Genomic DNA, 19178 nt, shown 5'->3' on the forward strand with positions numbered 1-19178 from the left:
ACTGGTAGCCTTTTTAAAAGAAAAATGCAAGGAAAATTTTCCAGTTTCGTTTCAAGCAATCTTCCTCTGTTATAAGTAACTGGCTCTGAAGACCCTCCTAATATGTTTGTCTGTTACCTGCTTAGCTGTTAGTCTGCTGAGGCTGGATGTACGTATGTTCCAAAAGCCAGGTTGTACCTTGAGTTCATTCTGCAGTAGGTTACTCTTCATCCTATGGGTCATAGGAATTTAGACATTAAATCTCAAGGTAGAGGTTAATATCATCTAGAAATATAGCCAAATGAACTTTATTTCAAATCCCAGACAGAAATCCATCAAACCATCTATTTGTCAATATTTTCTTAATCTCACATTGTAGCTATTAGATCAAGTCAAACGTGGAATAACAAGATAAAAAAAATTCAACCCTAATTTGTTTTCAGTGCTTGTACTCTTACCTACCCCACTAAATGATTCTTCATTGTTAACTCTAAATTATATGAACCACAAAGCATTCAATGAGCATTCAGGATATGTGGTTGTAAGATCCTGCACTGCAAATAATTTTTTGGATGATCTTAGGTGAGTCATTTAATCTCTCATTCTTTATCTCTTATAAAAATGAGAAACTAGGAATGCTACATTATTTCTACACTTATTTCTGATTAAAAAGTTTATGATTTTATTCTTAAAGAAATCTTAATTAAAGTTGACTTCTTGAAACACCATCAACTGAAGGAACTTAACCACATTTCATTTCTTTATATAAAAAAAATTGAGCACATTGATACTAAATACCATCAAGAGGGCAATCAGAGTTACACTTACCTCTAAGATTTTCTACTCTTTCAAGTTGGAATGCCAAGGTATTCTTGTTTCCAGTCTGGTTCAACCTTACAAAGACACAACTCCTTTTTAGTAAAAGAATTGATTCTTGGGTTAAATCAAGGGGTGGGTTAGTGGATCATTGTCAGAGACTAAACTCTTCCCGCTCGCTTCTTGGCCTGTTGCCCTTTTAAATGTTTTGTTAGAGATCTAAAGGAAACATATTTTGGAAATCAAACTTGGGAGAAATATTTAATATATTTAGGCAACAGAATCAGGATTCAAAAGAATCTCAATGAGACTTTAAATATAGGCCAAAAGCATGAAGACATTCACAAGGGTCAAAGGTTATTTGGTTGCGGGGGGGGGGGGGGGGGGGGGGGAAGACACGGGGACACACACATCAACTATCCAAATATAGAATGGAGAACTAGTTGACAATAGTTGCATCTTACCCTCTCCCTTCCTTTCCCTCCCACCTGGCATTCCAGCTCAACAGGAAGCCACATGCAGAGCTGATGGCACTGCACAAGATAGTAAAACATGAGTAAGTGCCTGAGCTACATTAACAACAAAGTTCAGATCAAAAAAAGAAAGTGCACCCTTTATATTCTCCACGCCTCAAGCCTCATCCACAAACACAGTTCAAGTTTGCGGCACTCCACTTAACAAAGCTATGACGAATCGTTTTTGATACATGTCAATCTGGATATTGTGCATAAGGAATTTGAAGCTAAGTCACATGGAAGGTGCTCGAGGGTCTAGGGAGTCCGGTTTGGAGAGGAGTAAATGCAGGAAGGTTGACCGTCTTTTAGAAGAAAGCAGGTTGAGTGAGCAAGGCAGCGGTTGGCCCGCTGCCCATCAATTGAGGAAGTGCAAGACGCAGAGCTCCGCCCAGCACCCAGGATGGCCTGAGACTCGGAAGGGGAGGGGCGTGGCCTGAGCGCCTTCGGCAGTGGCCCGCGTGGAGCCTCGGCGGTGAAGGCGTGTTCTGTGGGGCTCCGCGCACAGGTGACGAGCTGTGACGCCTCAATGGTTACCGGGACACGGTGTGTGAGTTCGGAGTCAGGTGGCTCCTCTTTTCGTCGCACCTCTTGTTGGGAGCGGGCGGCTGTGACTGCGCCTTGGGCGGCAGTCAGGGCCGAGAACCATGAGCCCCGGGGGCGCGGGCTGCTCCGCTGGGCTGCTGCTGACGGTCGGCTGGCTGCTCCTGGCGGGCCTCCAGTCGACGTGCGGGATCAACGTCACCGCCGTCCAAGATCCCAGCTTGGTCAGTGAGGGCGAGAACGAGGGCGAGGAGGAGGCCGAGAATGACAGCGAGGTCGAGAACGAGCCCCAAGCTGAGGCCGAGCAGGATGGTGAGGGCTGGAGGCTCCTTGGCGGGAACCCTGAGGCACCTGTTAAGGGTCAGACCTTCCCTGCTCTTTGAGGACGATGAGAATTATACATGTTAACTTTTGTAGAGCTCTCCCCAAAACAGACCCGAATTTATACATTATTGCATAGCTAATGGCCTTGAAAAAAAGATGTGCTAATTCGCTAAGACAACGGCAAGATAGAAGAGTGCATATATGGAAATTGCTACAGAAATATTACTAAATACTGGTCTTACCAAGGGGAGCTATTTGACTCCCCTAGTGATTATGTTTTATCTTTCCCATTGTAGGTTTTTTTTTGTTTTGTTTTGTTTTTTTTTAAGGTTCCAAATTGCTTGAAGTTTTTCCCCATTTCGCATTTACACTTTAGGTTGGAATTCAAAGGAGTTCCGAATTCCCCTCACTGTGACCAGTCTGCAGACAAAATTGCTTGGAAGCCCCATGTCAGCTTCATGCAGCCCCCACCATTGAGCACCTCTGTGCTGTGGTGGTGTTTTATTTCAACCTTGAACCACAAAGGAACGGTGGTAGTAGAAAACATCTTTCAAGGGGCTCAACTAGAGGCTTTGTTAGGTACTATACATGCTAACCAAGAAAGAATGAGCCTGTGTTTGGTACATAAATTTACCTTATTCTCCTGGCTCATTAAGCAATAAAACTTGACAAGCCATTGTCCTTGTTATATTGATTAGTAACTCAAATAATGGTAGGTAAAAGCTCAGTTGCAGGTTTGCCACCTAAAGAAGAATGATTCCCTTCCACCCATAAGTGAACCAGCTGAGATTCTTTTAATATCCTTGGAAGTCTTGTGTCTCCTATACATGAAAGTACGTGCTGTGTTTATCAGCCATTCTTTTATTTCCTGATGACATATAGTGACCCTCAGTGGCATAAAGACATTGACTATCTGAGGTTAATGGTGGAATTGAGGTTTGTGCTGTTTTTCTTGGTAACACTGCATTTCAGAAAGCTTGGTGAGCTCCTTGACTTTGGAAATATGAAAAAGAAAGGACTAGGGTAGAAGAGAACATGTTTTAAAGCAGAGTTTCTGTTGTTTCCCTCTAATTTTAAAAGTAATTGAGTTAACAATTTTAGTATTAAACTGGTTCAAGGGATAGTTTTAGCTGTAAAATGCTAGAGTTTAAGCTAAACCAGATGGGAGCTAAACCCATTTTATTCAAAGTCAGATGTAGGTAAGTTTTGTATTCTTTCAATGTCTCATTTTCTGCTTCTGTGAACTTCAGGGAATCTGTATACCATTTAATATATACAACTTCATACATAGCTGCTTTTTCCTGGAAACTGTGAGAATCCAGAACTTTAAGCAATCTGGGTTGTCTGAGCTCTAAACATTTCCAGACCCATTATTAAAACTTAGCAAAGCCCTTCTTAACCCTCATGAACCAGTAAAAACCATCATCACCAGTTACTATACAATGGGCTTAAATTTTTTTTTTTTTGCTTTTAAAGTATTTTACAAATAACTTGCAAAAGTGAAAGGATAGTGAAAACAACTCACTTGAAATTTTAGTAATAATTTAAACATGGAAAACTCCAAGTTTTTATTCATGTTTCCTGGTTTTGAGGAAATGTATACCCTACAAGGACAAAGTGCTCTGAATGCAACTGAGGGCTCGTCAGCTGTTACATGTGAATCTGGAAAGTATCCATTTTATAAATACTGATTCCAGATTTCAAGTACATCCCTAGCATAATCTAGCTTATTATTACTCTGGTTCTCTTTGCAATTGCATTGTCAAAACACAATACTTTTGAAAACTACAAAGGCACATATTTGTTGAAAAGAAGACTGCTCTCTTCCTTACTCCATAATTGCAGAAGTTTTCATTTTAGATTTATAAACACCAGTTGGAATGATTGGTCCAATGAATTTTATTCATTTCTGCATCATCTGTTTGTTTGTTTGTTTGTTTTGATCACCTTTATATCTACAACCTGTCATCATGATTTGTTCATTTACAAGCATATCAAGTGCATGCTGATGTATAAGCACCTTAAAAAAGAAAAGAATGATGTCCACATCCTTTTAGCAAAATAGTATGGTGTAGCTTATTTTCACAAAATATTTTAGGATCAAGTCTTTCCTGTTGAAAGACTTAAGTGGATGAGAATACCATATATCTTTTTTTATCCTTCAAAATATAATGTTTATTCACTAATTCTTGAGTTAGAGAAAATTCACCTCAAGTATTCATCTAAGATATCCTTCATTTTGCTCACGGAATCAATTTCACCATTAGCATCTAAAGTGCTGTTATTTGTCTCTCTTCTGATTCACTTAATAATTGTGAAATGTGTTGCTACATCAATTTTCTTCTCTGTCATTATAAACAAACAAAATTTTAAATCCTAACTGTGTTCAATGAAGGCTAAAAATAGACTACAAGAAAGGTGCTTCTGGACTATCTTCCTGAACGATGATGCAATACTTAGGACAAAGCAATAAGAAAACAAGGGATGACATAATAGCTATGATTTATTTCACTACTACATCATCATTCTAGACAGTTTCCACCATTCTTCTATTTTATTATTTTTTAGTCTTTGTTAAAAATACAGTTGGGAATAATAGATGAGTAATAATGAAATCTGTCCCTATGGATGATACAAAATGTTTCAAAATACAGGAAAAATCACTAAGCTATTATGTTAGTTTATACATATACCTTTTATACCCCTTTGCCTTTTGTATATACACCCATATACCTTTTATAAGAGGATTCCCTTAGATTTATAAAAGAGACCAACAATAGGCCTATGTAATAATCAAAAAGTAGAACGTTTTATTCTATAAAATGGGTTTTATCAAAAAAATGGGTTTTATCTTGTATAAATATAACTAATTTTCTCTCTTTTTGGAAGACCGCTTAAGAAAGAATAAAAGTCAAGAAATATCAACCTTGCAAGTCAGTTCTCAAAAAAGAAACTCAAATATTAAAATGGGTTTCTGATGGTATATACCAACAACAATTAAGGTGTGCTATCCAGAATTGAAGAGAACATTTTAGGATCTGTCCAGAACAAAAAAGATAAGGATCATTATTTGCATCATCCTGGATCCAGGCCTTCATTAGCACAGTCTAAGACCCAGTAGGTTTTTAGGAAAGCTTCATCCCACTCTTGACTCCTATTGAATTCACTGTTGAATTCTCCACTCATTTTCACATGTTCTATCAAATTAAGACAGCCTATAAGATATTTTGGGAGCAGTTAACTTTTTTATCTCTATGTGCAGGACTTTTTATTTCTCTAAGGTCTCATTTTGTTAGATTTGCCCATTATTCCACCCTGTCAGTTTTAGATCCAGATTTATCTTCAAACATATTTGCTATCCTCCCTAGTTTTTGCATGGTCCCCACGTTCAATCAGCATGATATCAATATTTTTCAAATCATTAATTAAAATTTCAACTAGGACATATCACTCATAACACATGACACCAACCGATTAATTAGTATCAGTGGATCTGATTTAATAAGTTACACATCTTTTTCTCCATAGGCTTATAATGGGAAATTTTGACAAATACCACGCAAGTCCAGATAAATGTAACTTCCCTGACCCACCCTTGTAGGATTTCCACCAAAAGGAAAGTCTTCGATTAACCTAATGAAAACTCAATAGTCAAAGCCAAAAGGAACTTTAGATACCATCAGATTAAACCTCATGTTTTTTTCTAGATTTAGGAGAATTTAAGTTTCCTAAAGTAGCATAGTAGAGCTGATTTTTTTTTTTTGAATGGATTTTGAAAGGAGGTTATATTTAAAATTAGTCTATTACTCATTCTCCTACATGTGTTTTCTATGTTCAAGATTTAGTTTTTACTTTATATTTTATAATGTACCAGCAGAAGGTATCCAAGCATTTCAAGCAGAAATGTCAATTCAGAATTGAGCATCATGACAGTCCAAATTATTTAACAAAGTTGATATTTATTTACTTATATATACATCAAGTATATATTTGCTTACTATGTATTCAAGGCACTGCATTTGATGCTTATAAGTATAGAAGTGTTTATGAAAAGTTACAGTAATCAAAATAGGAAAAAAAATCTTGGAATGATATGAAATAACTATAAAATGAATTAAGTGTATGAATGTGGTTATGGTATCTTAAGTGTCTTTGTAGTGCACAGAATGTTTGCACACACATTATCACATTTAATTCTTATAATAATCAATGAGATAGGTTCTCCTTTTCAGATTTTACAGAGGGTTTAATTAGACCTGACAGAGTTTAAGTGATTTGCCCAAATTCAGAATAGCAGAATAGCTAATTAGTACTAGAAGAAGCAATTTGGACTCCAACTTTGATGCGTTTTTCCATGTAATATTGTTGCCTTAGGGCATGATGCATTTTAAAAATTACCTTCTAACACCTCATTTAATTTTTCTTGAGATTTTAGTCCTAATCTGAGCTATGAAGAATTGATTATATGCTACAGCTAGTGGAATTCATGTCAAATTTCAGAACAGTTAGAAAAAGAGAAACATCTTAGGAGATTTAAAATCAATCATATTTACTCAAATACTACTGTAGTCCTAGATTATCCTGCCAAATAAGGTGTTGAAATACATTCTTAGTAATAATTTACCATCTTAACCTGAGACTGAGTAGAATCAATCTGTAACATAATTTTAATGAATACCTTGCATACAGACTTCTTTTTAGATAAAAATAATGCACTAATTTTTTTTTTTGGAAAATAGAGAAAAATTGAGAAAATAGAGAAAAAATGGGCTCTACAATTGGCAGGATATTTTGTATTTTTCTGACCTTCCATGTAACTTTAACTCACAGTGCATTAAACTGATGAAAAAATTATTTTTAAGTTATATACGAGGTTTGAATATAATTCTTTGTGAGTTATTTCCTAATATAATTCTTTAAAGGTTTACTTTTATTTTGATTTAAACAGTAATAGAGGATGTATTAGAAATGGAACTTAAAAAATGTTTGCTTCTCATATGGTAAATGCTTGTATCCTCCATATCCAAGTAAGAGTTTTTCACTTAGAAAAGTTTTCCTATGATTAAATAATGTATTTTTGCATTTATGTTTAGTTTCAAATAAGACGGTAGTCAAAGAAGTAGAATTTGGGATGTGCACCGTTACGTGTGGTAAGTGGCATAGAGCAAGTAGATAAAGAATACTGTATTTGGCTGGGAGGTGGGGGCAGGAGTGGGGTGGGAAATGTGTACTCTCATTCATCTTTCACTGGTTTCCATTTCTAATAACTGTGATTCACACACAAAACTGAAAGGTAGGATATTTTTAGTTCATTACCCCTTAGTCTTACTTTAAGCCAGCTCCATGTATATATATATATACATATACATATATATATATATATATATATATATATAATTTTTTGGCACATAAACTGTTTTCACCAAAGTAGAACTTTATATCTCACAGATGTTCAGAAGATGAAAGATCTGATGCATCTCACAGATGTCTTCCCACATACTGTGTTGGCAAATCAAGAAATTTGCTTATTTGTAACAGTCTATTCTAAATTCTACATTTTTCCAATTTATATGTCATGGAGAGAAGAGGTTTTGTGGAGAAAATAATATTCAAAGACTCTGACTTATTTTGACCATTCCTTGGATAGAAATTGGACATAAAATCTTTTACATGTGGGTGGGATTAAGACTAAACATGCTATAATAGAACAGTGTTCCACCTTCAGTGCCTGAAAGGCTTGTTAAAATACGGATTTCTGGGCCTGCTTCAGACCTTTGGAGGGTTCTAAGAATTTGTATTTCTCAACAAGTTCACAAATGAAGCTGATGCTGCTTTTTAAAAGACCATCTTTGTGTGTGTGTGTGTGTGTGTGTGTGTGTGTGTGTGTGGTCTTTTAAAAAAGTCCACCTTGTGAGAACCACTGTAGACTAGCATGATGGGAATGCACTAGATAATTCACAATGAAATTAAGTTTATTCTAAATAGAATTTGCCTCGGAAAAAAGACAGTGACAGGAGGGAGGGACAGAATCCAGAGGGTAAAAAGACAGAGTTCGTGCAAATATGGATCAGAACAGCATGTATTTTTTTGTTTTTTATTTAAAATTATACCTGAATTATTTTTATTTGAGATAGAATTTTTAAATGATGCTAAAATATACCTAACATAAAATTTACTATTTTAACCATTTTTCAAATGTGCAATTTAGTGACATTAAGTGCATTCACATTGATGTGCAGTCAGTACCCTGATCCTCCCCAGAACTTTTTCATCATCCTAGACTGAAATCTCTCACCAGTTAAGCACTAATTTCCTACTCCCCTCAACCCCTGGCAACCAGAATTCTATTTTCCATGTCTTGAGATAGTTTTAAACCTGTTTTTTACCTTACCTTCTTAGTGAGTCAGAGTCAGAAAATGAGAGGTATCTGTGTAAAAAACCTTATTCATTTGCAATTCACATCTGCTGCTGCTTACTTGAGAAATTTTCACAGGTAGAGAATTTTTATGACAGGTCTAGTAATTGATATTGTCCTCTATTATTTAAAGATGTAGTTCAGAAATTATATATTGTACATGTTTATTCAACAAATTATTATTATTATTTTTTTAAATTTTGTTGCATACGCTATTCTCTATTCCTTGCACCTGTAACAGCAGTGAACAAAGCAGTGGAAACTCTCTACTTTCAAGGAGTGTATATTTTAGTAGGGGCAGAGAGATAAATAATATGAAAAATAATATATAATTTGTCAGATGGTGATAAATTCTAAGGAGAAGAATAAATCATAAAAGGCAATATTTCACATCTATAATATTTTTAAGTCTTCTAAAAGTATTTTCAATTTATAACTATTTAAAGGAAAAAATGCTTTAGTGAAAGGTCTATCAAATTCTCAAAACAATGTTTTAACAGTCAAAAAATTTTCTTAGAATAAACAGGCAGATTTTAAAGCATGGACTTAGAGAAAATCTCACATCTATACACATCATTGCATGAGCCGTATTTGAGTAAATAAATACATAAAATACCTGCTTGGAAAATATTTATGTACTTCAGAATGGGATTATGCCTCTAGAAAAGTACCATTCATAAATTCAAGTGGAGCCATACTGCAGCCATTCTTAAACATTTCTTTTAATCAAGAGGCCCTTCTCCCTCCAACCTTCCATCTCCTTATCTCACATGGAGTTCTCTCCCTTGCTACTCAAAGTTTGGTTCACAGACTAGCTATATCACCATCACCTGAGAGCTTAGAAATGCAGAACCTCAGGACCTACTGCAGACTACTTACCAAACCAGAATTTGCATATTAGTTAAGATCTCCAAGTATTTTGCATACACTCTAGAGTTTGAGAAGTACTATTATAAGCCATCTCTAAACTTCAGCTTTCCCTTGCCCTCGAAAATGGGTTTTATGATTAACAACTTGCCCACAAGAAAATCAAGATGTACTCTTCCTTAGCTTGTGATGACACAGTCTTATCACAGGTCATTTATCACAGGACATGTTCAGCATGTCACTGAACTAGCTTTTTATTGCTTCCTTCAATTCAGATAATGGTAGGGCAAACTCCGTAGAGATCTGAGGTTGGTCAGTAAAGACAATTTCTTGTGATGAAATATGTGGCAATTCTATTGAGAATATCTTTATGGAAATGGAGATTTGATAGTTAATAGTCTGTTCTGATACATGTAATACAGATATTTTACCAACCTAAGTATTTTAAAAACATCATTTATGTTAAAATGTAATTTTTGCAATTTCCTGTACAAGCTCCAGCCCACCCCCACCCCCAGAGTTCCATGGTCAAATAAATTTGAAAGATCCTGTGTACTACTGTGTTTCATCAAATCTAAGACTTTATTGGTTGTAATAAACACATTTTATGCATCTCTAAAAAGGAAAAATGCTGCCAGTCTTGACATGCTGTCAATTCTAAGGTGCATTCTATTTTCAGATATGTTAAAATGAAAAATTTTACATCTTAGATCAATGAATATTTACACATAATATCACATTAATTTACTAGCATATTAAAAGTTCCCCTAAAATTCTGAGGAAAGAGCTTCCTTTCATTTTATTTAATGTATAATTTCCAAGTATATATAATGATAAAATCCTTTTTCTCTGGTAACAACCAGAGAAACTAGTGTTTCATGTAACTCACTTTGTAAAATGCTGTCTTATGAAACAATTCAAAATGAGGGACCTAAAAAAAAATCTAAATGTTATCACCCTGAATTTAGGAATTTAATTTCTGAAATTAGGAGGAAAGTCTCAAAAAAGACCTAGGTGGAAGAGTAAAGAAATTCTGGAATTTGTTTTTCTTAACTCTTGCCTATTTCTTTTACCAAAGGTGTTGGTATCAGAGAAGTCATATTAACCAATGGATGCCCTGGTGGTGAATCCAAGTGTATCGTACGAGTAGAAGAATGCCGTGGACCAGTAGATTGTGGCTGTGAGTTGGATGTTGCACTGGAGGGAGACTGGGGGAAGAGTCCATTCTGGGAAAATATCCTTAACCTCAGGTTGCCATGAGTGGAAGAAGATGACCAAATGATACAGCAAAAGGAGATCATAAGAAAACTTAAAATTTCACTTCTCTAGGCAGTTATAGCTCTTTCTGTGTTTGCCTTAACCTTTTTCAGTGATGTCTAGATTTAACATATATTCTGTCTAATACCTGGAACTTTGTTGCTCTCAAGGTTTGTGATTGAGGCTGTCCTTTAGTTAAATGCTTTTGGCATTTTGGTTGTGATAGTTTATCAGTAGATTGGTAAACCTTACACTGAGAACTTGGAGAGCCATGCTCTAGTCAGAGATTTCGTTAGGTCTAAGCATGGGTAAGGTGGGGTGGGGGGTGTCCCTAACCAGTAAATTGAAAGCTGCTACTCGATCTCAAAGTTTAGTAGATCACTAATATCTCTTCCCCATACTTTATTCTGCTGAAGGAACAGACAGCTCTGGTGTTTGCTACCTGCTTCTTTTGGTGACTTTATTTTTGTGTCCATGACGCCTCTCTGCTCCTCTATAGTCAAACTTTCAGTAATACATTTGATAACTTCTAGCATGTAACTGGTTTTAAAATTGGAGGTGACTTTAAAAAGTAGTATTGTGTATAAAGCAATTTACAGTGCCCATTCAGTATATGTGTATTTAATTTTTCTTTTTTCCAGGGGGTAAACCAATTTCAGAAAATCTCGAAAGTGTTAGACTGTCATGTGTTCATACATCTCCTGTAAACCGTTTCAAATATGTTTGGAGACTTCTAAGGCCAAACCAAGTGAGTAATGATATGTAATTTGCTGCTTTCTACCGAGTGATAAGATTTGTCTCCTAGTCCTTGATGGTGTTCATAAAACCTTCTCTTTAAAAAAGCAGTTTTCAGAGTTCCTGTTGTGGCTTAGCAGGTTGTAAAATATATATAGCACTTGCATATAACATACTTATATCCTCCTATATCCTTTGAATACCTAGTACAATGTAAATACTATCTCTCTGAGGATGCGGGTTTGATCCCTGGTCTGGCTCAGTGGGTTAAGGATCCAGCATTGCTATAAGCTGTGGCATAGGTTGCAGATGTGGCTTGGATCTGGTATTGCTGTGGTGTCATATAAGCCACAGTTGCACATCCAATTCAACCCCCGGCCCCAGAACTTCCATATGCCACGAGTGCAGCCGTAAAAGTAGGGGGGTGTAATTTGTAAAAATGAACTTAAAGTCATACAACTTTATTACTATTGGAATTTAAATTTTTCATTATTTAGTGTAGTTAAGGCTTTACATAATGTCTTAGGGCCAGCTATTACCGGAACCTAAAAACATCTGTTTTGTATAAAGTGTTCTATTTTGAAGCAAGATTTTCATTTGTATATATAGGAGGTGTATAATGATAACAGCAGCTAACATTAATTGAGTGTTTACCAAGTGCCAGACACACACCAAGTGCTAGTTTCTTTTACCCATATAACAGTCTATGAGGTAATTCCTATCATTATACTCATTTTACAGATAAGTACAGTCATTGCTCAGTATCTTCAGGAGATTAATTCCAGGACCTCTCCAGATATCAAAATTGGGGATGCTCAAGTCCCTTATATAAAATATATAGTATTTGCATATAACATACTTATATCCTCCTATATCCTTTGAATACCTAGTACAATGTAAATACTATATAAATAGTTGTAAATACAGAGTAAATGCTACGTACATAGCACCATACAACCAATTCAAGTTTTGCTTTTTGGAATGAACTTTCTGGATTTTTTTTTTCTGAATATTGTAAGTCCATGATTAGTCAAATCCACTGACAAAGAACCCAAAGAGGACCAGCTTTAGCTGAGATACAGAGACTAACTGATTCTGCTTTACATAGGCAGGAAGGTGGTCCTTGTTATCTGTATTTTCTGACTTTAAAACCCATGTGCATAATTAATTACTGTCCTGGACTGAAAGTGACTCTTGTTTTGTTTTAGAAATAAATGTTTCCTGATCTTAAGCTTACATGAAGAATGTTGATATCTTTTTTTTTCTTTTAAAATAGCAAGCCATTATACTTGCAAATGATTCAGCAATCCTGGAGGTTCAAAGGGAAACTCACCCCATGGCTTTCCAGTGTGAAACATTGGACAATAATGAAATAGTAGCAACTATTAAATTCACAGTCTATACAACAGCTGGTAAGTACCCAGCAATGTTTTGGTTTGCTTAAATCTCAAACTTTAAAGAATATCAAAATCACCTGGAGGGCTTGTTAAACCACCAGTCACCAGCCTGACCCCTCATAGTTTCTGACTCTGTAGATCTTGAGTGGGGTTGACACAAGAATTTCTATTTCTAACAAGTTCCTAAGTGCTGTTGGTCCAGAGATCACATTTTGAAAGCCATTAGTTTTATGGCATTTAGATCTTTCTACAACGTGGTACTACTACTTCATTCTTTTTTTTTTTCCCCACAAAGTAGAATCAGATGTCCCTGACTTTGGAAAAATTGGTATATCCCTGAAGTATCTCCAAAGAACAGTCCTTTAACTTGAATTATATTCTTACCTTTACTTCTATCACAGAAAATGGATACATAGAATTCTTATGGATGATTAACAAAGATCTTGATAACAGTAAAGTAAAATTAAGAAACATTATGTCAAAGCATATCTTCTAAAAATTATTCATTTGAAGAATTTTTTTTATGGCCCCACTCATGGCACATGGAAGTTCCCTGGGCCAGGGACTGAATCCAAGCCATAACTGTGACCGATGCTACAGCTGTGGCAACACGGGATCCTTTAATCCACTATACTGGGCTGAGACTGAACCTGTATGTCTGCGGCAACCTGAGCTGCTGTAGTCAGATTCTTAACCCACTATTGCACGGCAGAAACTCCTTGAAATTTTTTTTATGAAACAGTAGTACAGTCCTTAGTATATGTCACAAAAGGCAAATCTTGACCTGAACATAAATTTACATGTTAGAAACTGTGCTTCCCTTGCAAAAGGATCCTTGTGCATGTCTTTTCAGTTTAAACTATGATGTCTTCTATATTCAAATAATAATTTCTTTTTGTTGAGTTGCTCTTAACCATTTATATTGTTGTCATCTGTGTTGTTGTGTGAGGGGTTTGGCAACAAATTCTTTTGAGAATCCATTCAAGGCTTAGGAAGCTTTTCTCAGAAAAATACTCACATACACAAACATGCCAAAAGTTACCTCCAACTTTAAGATAGTTCATGGATTTCTTGAAGCTATTTCTCAACCCCAAGCTGCAGTCTGGAAATACCATGAAACATAACACCCTTTACTGAACTGGAAACAAGGGTGTTTGGGGACTTATTTTTAAAAAGTAAACTAATTGTAACTTTATTGTTCAGTGTTTTTATTTTTTTATTTTTTGGCTATGGCATGAAGCAGCTTGATATGGGATCTCAGTTCCCAGATTAGGGATTGAACCTGGGCCACAGTGGTAAAAGTACTAGACCAGCAGGGAACTCCTTGTTCAGTGTCTTTAAAAAGAATCTTTATGAGAAAAGTTAATAACCTTACTCCTATGTTGGAATGTCAAGAGTTATTAAAAGGATAATTTCTATAAAGTGCTATAAAAGGCAAAAAAATGACCAGAGATCATCAACTAAAACATATCACAATGAGTCATAGTTCATGATATTATAAGTTTCAGGGGCCATTCTCAGTTTTTGTCCCCACTTCTCAGCTTGGTCCATGTTAGAACTGCTCAGTGGTTAGCTCTTCCTCTGATTAGAAGGCAACATGCATTTGATAGTGTGTAAGTTAAGGGCTGGAGCACAGATCCCAATATCAGCAAATGAAGCAAAGTTGACCTTTCTTGTAGCTAGCTCTCCAGGGCTGGTGGACTGACTCTGCCATATCAGCATATGCACTGGTTAAATGACAAAATGTTTTCAGAAAACTTTGGTATCTATTAGTTTCTTTTAAAAAGGATGATTGAGTATACCACTGTGACAGACCCTTTTGGCTGTTTAGACATGAAACAGATATTTTGGCTATAAATGTCCACACAATATGGTGAAAAAAAAAAAAGAGTTGAAATATTTTAGGGTGAATGTGGCTTAATTAATGAAAATGTACCATCTATTCCCTCATATAACAGATTTCTCACTTCCACAATAGTTGTCTTTCATAGTCAGGCATTGTTTTGATTGAATTATGTCCCCCTAAAAAAAAGATACTTTCAAGTCCTAGCTCCTAGAACCTCAAAATGTGTCCACCTTGTTTGGAAACAGAGTTGTTGCAGATGTAATTAGTTCAGGTAAGACAAGGTCATACATACTAGAGGAAAGTGAACCTTTAATCCAGTATGATTGATGTCCTTATAAGAAGGAAACTTGTCACAGTGATGCAGAGAGAGGAGAATGTATGTGAACACTTACACACGGGGAGAAGACAGCCATGTGAAGGCAGATTGGACAGAGACTGGAGTGATGCTCTCACAAGCCAAGAAACATCTGGGCTACCAGAAGCTGGAAGAGGAGAGGAAGCTTCTCTCTCCAGAGCCATTTGAGAGAGCATGGCCTTACCAACACCTTGTATTCAGATGTTTATCCTTCAGAACAGTGAGACAATATATTTCTGATGTTTTAAAATCACCCACTTAGTGGTACTTTGTTATGGTGGCCTTAGGAAACTAATATTACCGCAAACTTAGATTTTCTAAAAAGTTGCAGCATCGAAATTCAGACTGTTTTTCATAAGAAAATTTCAGTAGAAATGCAAATTATTTTTTATTAGATGTAAAGTAATCTAAGAGACCCTTGCAAGAAGACTACCATTGAAATGTACTATAATCTTTATACCTCTTATTCTCTACCTTCTTTTGGCTACTATTGCAGGGTAATGGGTAAATGGAAAGAAATTTTGCATTACTTCTTATCAAGTTTTACCCCAAAAGGTGTTTTTTTTTTTTCTTAATTTGAGCTTAAAAAACTCACTGCTTCTAAAAATCTAAAGTTACCAAAAATAAAAAGATCTTTGGAGCTCCTGTCGTGGCGCAGCGGAAACAAATCCGGCTAGGAACCATGAGGTTGCAGGTTTGATCCCTGGCCTTGCTCAGTGGGTTAAGGATCCAGCATTGCCATGAGCTGTGGTGTAGGTCGAAGACACGGCTCGGATCCAACATTGCTGTGGCTGTGGTGTAGGCTGCCAGCTACTGCTCCGATTAGACCTCTAGCCTGGGAACCTCCATATGCCTCAGGTGTGATCCTAAAAAGACAAAAAGACAAAAAATAAAATAAAATAAAATAAAAAAATAAGAGTCTGCCATTGGAAAACTGTTACTATTAAAAAAACAAACAAACAAATAAATAAAAAAGGTTTTTAAAATGTAACAATGCTGGAGTGTAAATATGATGTATAACTTCTCCATCATATTTGGAATTATTTAATGAGTTCACTTAATTGAGTTTATAGCTCAAGAATTACTAAGGGAAATGGAAAATTATACTCCATGGTATGTAAAGAATAGGAAGAAAATCCAGATGAATAAGCAGTTGAGATTGCCCTTATAGGAGAATTATTTGTTAGAGTGATACTTACCAAAATTAAAATATTAAAATACATGGATACAGGTGATCTTTTAAATGGTTCTTCCTCACGTGAACTTTTATGAGTCTATGGTTTAGGGACCAAGAAGAGCCACAAGTAACTAATAACTTGATATAAATTGAACTTTTATCAGTTTACAGTGTATCAATGTAATGATGTATATGATAGACTGGTTTCATCTCCTTAATAGCCTTATTTGTAGGAAAAACAAAAAGATATGGGAGAGAGTGCTAATTTAAAAGTGGTGTTTGGATATTTGTATGAAGAAGACTGAGCTTCAGCCCCTGCCTTACTGCATATACAAAAATTAGAGATGTATTATAGCCCAAAATATGAAAGCTAAAACCATTAAACTTTAGAAAGGAAATATAGGAGAGTATCTGTATGACTCAGGAATAGGCAAGGGTCTCTTCTTAAACATGAAAAAAAATCACCATAAAAGGAAGTATTGGAATTAGACTTCATCAAAATTAAAAGCTTCGTCTTCAAAAAAATGGTCTTGAGAATATTGGACAGCCACATGCCAAAGAGTGAAAGGAAGTTACTGTTGTACATCATACCCAAAAATTAACTCAAAATGGATTAAAGCCTTGAATGTAAGACCTAAACCCATAAAATTCCTAGAGAAAAACACAGGCAGTAATTTTATTGGTATAGCTCTTAGCAATATTTTTGTAGACCTGACTCCAAAGAGAAGGAAACAAAAGCAAATATAAACAAATGGGTCTAAGTCAAACTAAAAAGCTTCTGCACAGCAAAGTAGACCATCATCAAAGTGAAAAGACAACCTGTGGAATGGGAGAAAATATTTGTAATTGAAGCAACTGACAAGGGATTAATCTCCAAAATATGCAAACACCTCCAGCAGCTCAATATCAAAAAACAAACAATCCAACAAAAAATGGGCAGAAGATCTAAATAGACATTTCTCCAAAGAAGACATATGGATTGCCAAAAAACACGTAAAACTTGCTCAACATCCCTAATTATTAGAGAAATACAAATCAAAAGTACTATGAGGTACCATGTTATACCAGCCAGAATGGCCATCATCAAAAAGTCTACAAATAATACATGCTGGAGAGGGTGTGGAGAAAAGGAAACCCTTTTACATTGTTGGTGGGCATGTACATTGGTACAACCACTATGGAAAACAGTATGGAGGTTTCTCGAAAAACTAAAAATAGATTCAATTCCTGGCCTTGCCCAATAGGTTAAGACCCGCGTTGCCTTGATCCGTGGTGTAGGTTGCAGACATGGCTCAGATCTGGCCTTGCTGTAGCTCTGATTTGACCCCTGGCCTGGGAATCTCCATGTGCCACTGGTGCAGCCCTAAAAAAAGATGGATGTTTGTTGTCAAATTCTTTCAACTTTTCTGCATGTTTGAAAGGACATCTCTAACATGCAGAACAAGTTCATTATGACTTTCTTTCCACTAATGCTTTCTGTGTTTTTCTAGAGTTTTTTTTTTCCAGATATAAAGTTTCCATTTAGATATCCATTTCCTTTTTTTCCAGTAGTGAGAATCATCAGGTATGTGTTTTTTTCTCTAGAATTGCAGATGAAAAGATCAAGCCGACCAGACACTGATGCAGTCCTAGTTTTTGTGCTGACCATAGGAGTTATTATCTGTATATTCGTGATCTTTGTACTGATCTTCATAATTGTAAACTGGTAGGTGAAGGACTGAAACTGAGTTGTCATCCTTGATTAGCCATCCATCCATCCATCTCCTCCTCCTCCTCCTCCTTCCCCTCCTCCTCTTCCTCATCTGCCCCTCCCTTGTCCAAGGAATCCAAAGCTCTGTCCATGGTGCTTCTCACCAGCGTCCTGAAACTGTCTTCATCCCTCCCGGGACTGTCCTAGTTCAAGCTACCCTGTCTCGTGACTTGGCCCCCAGCCAGGAGAAAGCTTTTAAGTGCAGTTTTTACAATTTCACATAGTAGTTGCTAAATAAAAGAGTTTATTAAATGAATATTTGTGTTGTCGAGTTGTGGTTTTCACAACTTTAAAACTTGGTCATTATAACCTACTAATTAATTTAGATGAGAATATTTCTAATCCCTATGTGAGTATAATCTCTTGTACAGCTAAGGACTCATCTGTCATCACAATGAAGTGGATGCATCACATGCTAAAAATAATTGTGATTTAGGAGGCACTTCTATTTGGAAAGAACTAAATATAAATCTATTTAGTTTTCATCTCATAAAAGATTTTAAAAAATTTCTTCTTCCAGGGCGGCAGTCAAAGATTTCTGGGCATCAAAAGCCTCAACAACTGAGATACAATCTGAGCTGAGTTCAATGAAGTACAAAGATTCAACTTCTCTTGACCAGTCACCAACAGAAATACCTGGACATGAAGACGATGCTTTAAGTGAATGGAATGAATGATGTATGGGTGATGTATAACAGACCAAAGGAGATTAGAGCATATCAGATTCATTATTATAAAAATAAACCATATAGCAAAATACTTTAACAATACTGCAAGTGTTTATTATAGTCTGAAGGTAATGCAATATAAGAAGGGGCTGTTTTAATCAGTGCATCTTTGTGATGGAGTTATCAAAAATTTTTAATTTGTCCTTAATTTTACAATATCAGGTAATTCCTCAGTAGCTTTTACCCAGGAGTACACACGCAGATATTTTAAACACATTTTTGATCACTTCTAATGTGATACACACTTGTTTGTACTCCCAAACAAGACAAAGATAAAATATAGAAGATGCCTTGCATATTAGACTTTCTCCTCACTGGGAGCACTGGGTTGAATTTACTTAAAGAAAACCATACTTGAGAATCTCTGCATGGCATACAAAGCATCACTTTTAAGACATGAAATAATAATAACAACCAACATTTAGTTGATAGCTACTATGTGCCAAGCATTACTCAAAGCATTTTATATGTATTAAG

At 35.8% G+C, this 19178-nt stretch overlaps 1 protein-coding gene across 1 annotated transcript; it reads left to right on the forward strand.

The window, feature by feature from the left end:
* The first annotated feature begins 1883 nt into the window (after positions 1 to 1883).
* Positions 1884 to 18738, forward strand: SPACA1 (sperm acrosome associated 1). Its single transcript, XM_047769351.1, has 6 exons — positions 1884 to 2168; positions 10535 to 10636; positions 11355 to 11461; positions 12725 to 12860; positions 17808 to 17928; positions 18494 to 18738. The coding sequence occupies exons 1-6, from the start codon at positions 1955 to 1957 to the stop codon at positions 18648 to 18650; spliced, it is 837 nt and encodes a 278-aa protein (XP_047625307.1). The 5' UTR covers positions 1884 to 1954; the 3' UTR covers positions 18651 to 18738.
* Positions 18739 to 19178: the final 440 nt, after the last annotated feature.

This window comes from Phacochoerus africanus, chromosome 2 (genome assembly GCF_016906955.1).
Source record: "Phacochoerus africanus isolate WHEZ1 chromosome 2, ROS_Pafr_v1, whole genome shotgun sequence".
Taxonomy (NCBI): domain Eukaryota; kingdom Metazoa; phylum Chordata; class Mammalia; order Artiodactyla; family Suidae; genus Phacochoerus; species Phacochoerus africanus.

What these genes read in the sequence shown, in the direction of transcription:
- SPACA1 (XM_047769351.1), top strand. Translation starts at nt 1,955, where the DNA reads ATGAGCCCCGGGGGCGCGGGCTGCTCCGCTGGGCTGCTGCTGACGGTC. An exon ending in GGCCGAGCAGGATGGTGAGG is followed by an intron (nt 2,169 to 10,534) that starts GCTGGAGGCTCC and finishes CTTTTACCAAAG; the next exon opens with GTGTTGGTATCAGAGAAGTC. An exon ending in CACAGTCTATACAACAGCTG is followed by an intron (nt 12,861 to 17,807) that starts GTAAGTACCCAG and finishes TTTTTTCTCTAG; the next exon opens with AATTGCAGATGAAAAGATCA.